The sequence below is a fragment of the Phoenix dactylifera genome, unplaced genomic scaffold, assembly GCF_009389715.1.
Source record: "Phoenix dactylifera cultivar Barhee BC4 unplaced genomic scaffold, palm_55x_up_171113_PBpolish2nd_filt_p 000388F, whole genome shotgun sequence".
Classification (NCBI taxonomy): Eukaryota; Viridiplantae; Streptophyta; class Magnoliopsida; order Arecales; family Arecaceae; genus Phoenix; species Phoenix dactylifera.
In genome coordinates, this window is record NW_024067834.1 from 272,318 (window position 1) to 280,610 (window position 8,293).

General features: G+C 42.1%; 1 protein-coding gene across 7 annotated transcripts; it reads left to right on the forward strand.

Annotated features, from left to right (window-relative positions):
* Positions 1–748: 748 nt before the first annotated feature.
* LOC120105892 lies at positions 749–7,373 on the forward strand. 7 transcript variants are annotated; one of them, XM_039118644.1, is made up of 14 exons: positions 749–956; positions 1,839–2,101; positions 2,256–2,470; positions 2,617–2,671; positions 3,205–3,329; positions 3,424–3,583; positions 3,732–4,062; positions 4,179–4,233; positions 4,316–4,397; positions 4,520–4,577; positions 4,691–4,796; positions 5,443–5,730; positions 5,909–6,001; positions 6,473–7,373. In XM_039118644.1, exons 2-14 carry the CDS (start codon positions 1,957–1,959, stop codon positions 6,854–6,856), a joined length of 2,097 nt encoding a protein of 698 aa, XP_038974572.1. In that variant the 5' UTR covers positions 749–956; positions 1,839–1,956; the 3' UTR covers positions 6,857–7,373. The 7 variants fall into 7 exon arrangements, with proteins under 7 accessions (XP_038974572.1, XP_038974575.1, XP_038974574.1 ...); XM_039118647.1 differs by having other exon boundaries at positions 3,735–4,062; XM_039118646.1 differs by having other exon boundaries at positions 1,848–2,101.
* The last annotated feature ends 920 nt before the right edge of the window (positions 7,374–8,293 follow it).

The following is an 8,293-nucleotide window of genomic DNA, read 5'->3' on the forward strand; positions in this document are numbered from 1 at the left end:
GATCAAATTTTACTTCTAATTTTTCTTTTACATAATTATTGAGGTTCTATACAAAATAGTTTGTCTCTTTTAGTATTGGTCAATGTTAATTAGGTTGAGCCTTAGGCTGATATATTTGAATTTATTTTTTAGTTGAAATGGGATAGATATTTTCATCTTCTAGTGAAAGATAGTGACCAAGCAGTCTCTAGTTGCCCTGATGAACCGCATCATTGATAGTATGGCAATATCAACATTGTTATCTCTATGGACAATGGTACAATAGAGTAACAAATATGAAGCAAGAAAGATCAAGTTCTACTTCTATTTTTTTTAAAAATAATTATTGAGGTTCTATGTGAAATTCCCATTAAGGATGCATCCTCGATGTTATAAGTACAATTATAATAGAAATACAGTTTATTGTGGGATTACGAGTAGTCAGTCAGTCTCACCTAGCTTCTAAAGAACATGCAGTGACCAACGAGGTCTTGGAGGAGGGGAAAGAAACAAAAAGAAAACGACGAGTCGCATCAAATCAGAACATCCACTACGTGGAATGGGCTTCCGGGAATGAAACACGGTACGAAGAAATCCGGACCGTCCACCGGCAATCAAGTACGGCGGTCCGACGTGGAGTGACACGTGGCATTCTCTCTAACGGTCCGGTGCGGATCGGACGGCTTGGCGAGCAGGAAGCGTGACAGCCGTCGATGTTAGCTCGCTCTCGAGTGCTGGTATAAAAGGCCAAAAGAATGGCAGAGAGAGAGAGAGAGAGAGAGAGAGAGAGAGAGGGAAACCGTTCTGGGCGGCAGACAGGCACGGCTTCTCAGGGCCGGTAGTCCGTCCTCCGAGGCTACTTTTCTCTCTTTATTGCATCCAAAAAGAAGTACTTTTTTTTCTTGGGTTTTTAGGCAGAACGAGAGACTGAGAGGCAGAAGAGCTGGAGATCAAATGGGTCTCTTCGATTCTTGAAGGTGCTGCGATCGAGGAGTATTCTTTGTTTTGTTTTAGTCCTATCTGTAATTTCGTTTTTATTTTGTTTTGGATTCTTTGGTACGAGAAAGAATGGATGTTCTTGTGGAATGCCTTCTTCTTACCCTTCTCTTATGATGTATATTATTTCGGGTTCTGGATTTTTTATCTATTTTTACACTGGCTCCTGAAATGGCTTGATTTGTTTCTTGTTCAAATTTCTGGTCCTGTTCTCGGATTTGTATGATCTGAGGCCGATAAAGAGTTGACTGAGCTTTCCTTCTTTGCCTCCTCTTTCCTCTTTTTTTGGAATTCTTTTTCTAGGTTTAATCCGGAAGATAGGGACTGGGGATTCGAGAATTAGTGTCTCGTTCTTGCCTTTATCTCCCTCTATTCGATAAGATTCCTCGGATATCTCGTATAATTTTCTTCCCTCAAGCTCTCTCTTTTTTCTCTCCATCTATCTTCCTGTGTCGGTGGTGTCGAACCCGAATTCTAAAGTCATCTCTTTTCCTTTAACCCTCGGCTTCTCTTTGGCCTTTTATCTACCTCTCTTCAGCGTTGGTCTCTGATTTCCAGAGGTGGAGTGCAGAGGATAGCAGAGAACCTATGTGCCTAATCTAAAAGTGGACGGATTTATCTTTCCTCCTGGAAAATATTTAGAAGAGAGAACACAAAGAAACTCCTTTTCTTCTGCCAACAATAGAAAGAGCCTGAAAAGAAAGGCTTTCCTTGATGCGATTATCTCTCATAACTCCTCACCGGGCATCTCGCTCTTTTTCTTTTTTATAGCTTTTCCTTTCTATTCTCAGTCCCTTATCTCTGCCTCGCCCGCTTTATCTGCTCCTTGATGTCTCTGCCTCACTTTATTTCCTCCCTTGCAGTGGCTGCAGAGAGACAGAGGACTGGGAAGAGGAGGAGAAGGAGGTCAGAGAGTAAGAGAAAGAGAGAGAGAGAGGACGATGTGATCGGTGATTGGGTGTGGATGTGGGTGTAGAGGATATGGACAAAGAGAAAGGTCGAGACTTGAAGCGATGCGGCAGCTCGGGGCGTCGGTCTTCGCCCGCGAAGCGACAGCAGAGAGCGTTATCTGGACGGATCAGTAGCAGCACCAAGCCCATCTCGCACCCATCCTCCTCCCCCTCTGGTATCAATCCTAAGTCCTAACCAACTATGCCCCTTCCTCTAGCCTAATTTACATTAAAAAATCGGATCTTTTCATTGTTTTTCTGTATAAATTAGTAAATTATCGTCGGATTTTTCTTTTTTTTCTTTTTCTTAATTCAAAGAAAATGTTGCAGTTTTGAACGGTAGCAGTTGTGGTGGAGGAGGAGGAGGCGACGAGAGTGCGATGGAGAGATGGCAGAAAGAGAGAGCGAAGGCGTTCGTGTGGGGCTCGCGCATCAATAAAGAGGACGGCAGGACGGGCGATGAAGGTGGCTGCTGTGGGTCCGATAGAGGAGACTCACGTCTTTCACGCCCGCCCCTTTCTTCGAGTGGTACAGTCCGGTCAAAGGTTGGAACTTTTTTGTTTTTTCTCCATCCCGATGGTACCGGCAGTGGCTAGCGATCTTTAGCTAGCGGTTTTATCTTTACTCTGTTTTAAGTAATAATATATTTCTCTCCCTTTCTTTCCTAAATTTTTTTTAACTTTAATTATAGGTTGAGGATTGCAGTGCTGTGGATCTTGCCATGGTGCCTAGGAAATTACGGTCTGGTATAAAGAATTCAGATGGAACGCTTCTCAGTTCCTTTTATTTGAATACTATTACAAAAGAAATAAAAAACTATCTGTGTGTGTATTGTTTCTGGTAGTCTGCTTAGTTTAGTCTTATCCTCCTTGGTAAATAAAAGAGGGCTTTGTGAATCCGAATCTTGAGTTCCCACTTCCCACTTTTTGATCCTGAGTTGGGTTAGACTACTGTTTTTCCATGGTCACTATTAAAAGGGTATTGATCTGGTTGAGGGGAAGGGAACCTTTGGATCTTCTTCTTTCATTAGATAAATGCGTGATCAACTATGTTCTTTTTTGTTTCTTGTCGTTTAATATTTGCATAAAATAAGTGGCATATCGAATAGTAAATTTTTTCGTTGCCGTTTTTGCCGGCAGTTGGTCACCTGGCTTATGATTTTTCCGAAAAAAAGAAAAATTAACGAGTGATCTCAGTTCTGCTGGTATCTCCTCGTGTTTGTAATCTTTCTGAAATGACATCAGTAATATTCATACTTGTTTACTGTTTTCAACTTCAGCTATGAACAAACGCAGCAGGCTATCAGCATCTCCTTCGTTGCTGGATTCGAAGAACAAATGTCGTGCCTCCAATGGTAGCCACGTTCCCTGTGTTAATGGCTCGAGGAGTTTTAAGAGAGACATGGTTGGTCTTTTATCAGCATGCTTGCTTAGCTTGTCTTTCTAGCTTTATTGTCAGTTTGTGGCTCTTGATACCTTCTGGCCTTCTGTTTAAGTAGCTAAAGGTACAAATCACCAAAGATGAGGAAGAAGCTGCTGAGATTTTGTCTGCATTGGCTAGTATGATCCCTGATGGCAGGCCAGTTAAGATCAGTCAGGAAGGTAGAATGTTGGAGGAAAACTCAGAGACAACAGCAACCATCTTTTCTCATTCAGAAGGTTGGTAAACTCAACTAGAATCCATCTTTTGTTTTCACTAGAGCAATACTTTGGACTTGAAGGGTGCCTAGGATTCGAGAACAGCCTTTATTTTTTCAAAAGAAGTTTCTTTTTATTATATTTTAAGTCGATGTAATTTCTGATGCAGCAGCTTCAAAAGAAGAGAGTACTAAAATTTTGCTTCCAAGCACCAGCTCTGCAGCGGCAAAACGCTCTTCTCACATAGAGGAGTCCATTGTAGAAACTGCAAAACCTGAGCCTTCTGTTTTGGAGCAGCCTGCTATTACCGGTGTAAACCAACAATTGGATCCAGGATCAAATGGAACAGCTCATCCTGATTTACAAAGAACACCTCCATCCAAGAATGAACAGTCAAACAATGCAACTACAAGGGATTCTTTGAATTCATTAAATCTCTTGGAATCTTTGAATTCATCAAATCTCTTGGAAGCTCCTCTCTATTCTTACTCTGAGAACAAGTTAGTACTATTTAGTTTGTATTCTTTGTTTGACTTTTAAAAAGGGACAGTTAGCTGGTAATTGCACAAAATTTCTTATTGCACCTTGATTTCTGTTCCGGTTGATTCACTTGCAGATCAGCACAATTGGATGCCCTTTCGGTGCACAAATCAGAGATTAATCTTTGGCCGGTAATGTTCTATACTTGGAGATTTGGTCATAGTTGTTATTGGTTATTCAGACATTATTGAAACGGTACCCCCATTTTTTTAGGTTGGATCTGCCTCCTCGGAAAAACATGTGCAGCCTTTCAATCAGAAAACTGACATTCTAACACATTACATGCATGGGGGAGGTTGTCATGTTGTACCTTGCTAAAGATATTTTACATGGGGAACATATTAAGTGTGTTTATTACTATATTCTCTGAGCTCTTTTTTCTAGCTGATTATTCCAAAATCTTGGTTATCTTATCAGATACAGGTCATGCTCCGCGACCTGGTATGCCAAGCAGTGATAATGGACATTTGACAATGTAATTCATAATCCACCTACCACTCCTGATGGGGAACTCCAAACACAATATTTCATTGATACAGGTCATGCTCCGCAACCTGGATGCCATTTAATTTAAATTTACTTTTTTAGGTGGTCTTCAACTAAAGCTGCTGCCTGGCGAGACTCTGCTGCAGGCGGGCGTAGAACTAGTTCAAACGGACTAAACTCAAATGGAAGTGGTCTTCCAACTGAAAAGGTGGGCTATGATCCCCTTGGCATTGACAAGGTGCCTTTAACTTTTCCCAAGAAAATGCTCTTTTACTTGTAACGGCAGTCAATACCAATTTTCAACCGTCTTATCTTGAAATTACTTTGTCATGAAGAAAGTATGCATGAGATTAGGTGGATGAGGACATTTACCTGTTACTTAGAAGAATGACTCTGTAGATTATGATGAAATGTGCAATAAAGATGAGTGTTAGATGGCATATTACCAATTTCCAGATGGATTTGGATGAATTTAAAGTGAGTCTGCTCCATATGAGTGTTAGATAGCCTCATGCAAGCTTTTATATGAAGAGCATTTGTTTCCCTTTAGGCCTGAAACCTGTCTGTCTAAATATCTTTATTTTATGTCCCTTGACAGTTACATGTTTGATGGATTCTTTTGTTGCATTAAGTCTTTGCTGATTGATAGCTGATCTTAGAAGAGTAGTTCTTTAATGAAAGAGGGACTGTAATTGAGTATAAACGTACAGTTCTACCCCCACTGGAGTTGCTTATGAAATTTGGATATATTGTCCTTCAGCTTCTCTCATTATCTACTTAACGATGTAACCACACTGGAGATTTCATTTATTGGAAGCTTGAGTTTGTTATATTTTTGGGTGCGGCTCCTGCAGGTGTCAGCTGATAGGAGGTCGTCATGGAAAAGGTGTACTACCCATGTGTATATAAGCCATATCATTCAGAGCTATCAGAACACTGAAAAAAGGCATCAGTTTCTGCTCGTCACTAACCAAGCGAAAGCCAAAGAGGGAATGAATTCTGGCGTGCAAGCATGCAATGAAGCAACTAGGTTAAGTAGTCTGAACAGCATGACATCTGCTGGAACTAGTGGTTCCATAATGGAGAGTACAGATGAAGCTACAACTCAAATGTTATCTGGCTCCTATATGCAGCAGCAACAGGTATTTGTCATCTCGCTGGTTTGTTTATCCTCTCCTTCGTTTCTTAATTTTTTTCTGTGTTCTGTTTAGTATCCGAGTCCTCTCACTAGGGTTGTCTTTTTTGTCATTGTTGGCCACTGGTGAAATCAACGACCCCTGGAATGGGGTAAATAATTCGGGTTCTTACCTCCGTTTGCAGGGCTCATATCATTCTCTTATACCGTTCCCCTTCGCTCATAATCCTTACACTTCATTATGTCTGGACCAGCTCGCAGCCACAGCGGCTCAACAGGTGTGTTCTGTTTATTCAGCTGTCATGCAAAACATGTATTGGATATTTGCGATCTACAGTTTTTTTCTTCTCCCTGATGGGGCCGGCCTCATTTCTAGCTTGTCCCCAGCCTATTGATCCTTTTTTATTAATCAATGAAATGAGTGGTCGTGTATTCCACCCTTATGCTCAGAGGAAGCTTTCATGCACGACTTGCTATAATGGTTGTCAATGCATTATTTAGTGGTTAGCTTTTTTGTCACCAAGAGGGGTATCTTTAAAAATGGTGCGACTTCATTGCTTGAAGTGTGATAGTTTTTGTGGTGCTGGTGTCTGGTAGTGTAGTAGATCGCACTATTTTCATAGATATACTATAATTCCAGTTCTGCTTCAGCTGATGCTATTTTGTTTTTTCGAGAAACATTGTACTTTTATGAGTTGTTACTTGGTTGCAACTTCTTCCAAGTGCTGATTGTCTGGTAATCTGTCCAGCTGCAGCTACCACATCATATAGGTAACTCGCTCTATGGAGGACCGCAAATGGTTCTTGCTGGTGGCTCAACTAAACATCAACAGCAGCAGCAGCAGCAGATATTGCAGGCTCAAATGGCCCAATACAGACCGCCTCTTGGTATTCCAACATGGCAAACCATGAGGCTGCAAGATCCCTCCCTGCTTCCATGTGCTCAGCTTTCCAGAGAGATGAAGGTTAGGCCCTATAAATCTCCTAGTCCACAGCAGCAACAGCATCTCTTGCCCATTTCTTCATCATCCTTCTCCCTAAGAGCAAAGAAGCCACATGGTGGTGGGTTTGGCTCTGAAGGTGCACCTCGATTGCAGCTGCTCTGTAATGCCCGGCGCATGCGAAGAGAATAGAATTGGATGGCTCAGATTGGTTTCTTGTTTTATTCATTCAAATATTGACTGGAGCTTATTGTGTTCTCCCCCTTCATGGCCAACCATGCAAAGTTCTCGACAATATTTGCTTCACCTAAAATGGCATTTCTAAACTTCCATACAAGACTCGACGAAACTGAAGATATTGGCCCAAAGGATGGCGATCATATTATGTTGGCCATGCCCTGCGTAGCAAAGCAGCACTCATCAGTGGTGGACCAGTAATGCTATTGCTTGATACATCTAGGAAGAACGGGGTTTCCTCGTAACATATTACAGAACTAACAAAACAGGCACTCCAGCCCTAAAGAATAGAGGAGTGACATGCAGGGATATACTGGAATCAAAAGCGAGGCAGGTCCTTCTAGCTTGCTATGGTTCTTTATGTATGAGTTGTCATACGTTTACAAACTGAATACTCCTGTCTGTAAAATTTATGTTGATGATTAGGACTTAAAAATGGTTTCGTCTGCAGTATAAAGTGCAGTGTGTGAAAGATGTCTGGAAGGTGATGGAACGCAGCTCAATGGAAGCTGCTAAAATTGGGAGTGCAGATTCTCTGTTACACAGGGTTCTCCTTGCTGTTTTGCCTATGAGCTGCAGCAGAGGCAGAGAGATCCGGTTCGTATTTTCTCCCCACCGTTGCAGTGCATGGGCCCTGGGACACGGATTATTTGCATGTGTATCAAGGACGGGAGCATTTCATGCAGAACAGAGTCGCACTCGCTTGAGGCAGCCTGTGTTGATGAACATAATCATATCGAGCCATTATCTATACAAAGTACTGGATTGTTTCCGCTTGATATATAATCAACCTAGTGCACTGCACTGTTGTTTTGACATATCATATCGAGCCATTTCGTATATTCTGCGAGCCATTATATAACATTAAATCTTTGATAAAAGGTTAAGGTTGTGGCAGTATAAGCATTGTTTCCGAAAGCATGATTTGGTTTAGAAGTAATTGTAGCATCCGCCAATGGTATGGTCTAGTGGGTGTCAATCTTAGATGCTAAAACAAATTTAAAAGCTTAAGAAATTTGGTTTGGCATGTACAGAGATTTGAGATGAGAAGCTGAGAATATGGGCTTGGGATGCGATCTGTTGGGGGGAATAAGATTTTTTCCCCCAAATGACGCAAGTGCCCCTAAGAAGCCGCACAACCTCCGACTCTGGACGGCCGAAGTCGGCGTCCGACCCCGGAACGCCCGACCTCAAGACGACCGACCTCGAGACCTCCGATCTGAGAAAAACCCCGATGTTCGAGGTCTACTCTTGTCAACCACCTGCTACGGCCGTACACCTCTGAGGTCCGGCCGAGGACCATATCCTGACGCCCCTCTGGCATTTATTGCGCATGGCCGCTATAACCCTCCGGCTTACTCCACAATAAATGCGGATCTCCGGCTTACTCCA

What these genes read in the sequence shown, in the direction of transcription:
- LOC120105892 (XM_039118644.1), top strand. Translation starts at nt 1,957, where the DNA reads ATGGACAAAGAGAAAGGTCGAGACTTGAAGCGATGCGGCAGCTCGGGG. An exon ending in GTGGTACAGTCCGGTCAAAG is followed by an intron (nt 2,471 to 2,616) that starts GTTGGAACTTTT and finishes CTTTAATTATAG; the next exon opens with GTTGAGGATTGCAGTGCTGT. An exon ending in CATCTTTTCTCATTCAGAAG is followed by an intron (nt 3,584 to 3,731) that starts GTTGGTAAACTC and finishes TTTCTGATGCAG; the next exon opens with CAGCTTCAAAAGAAGAGAGT.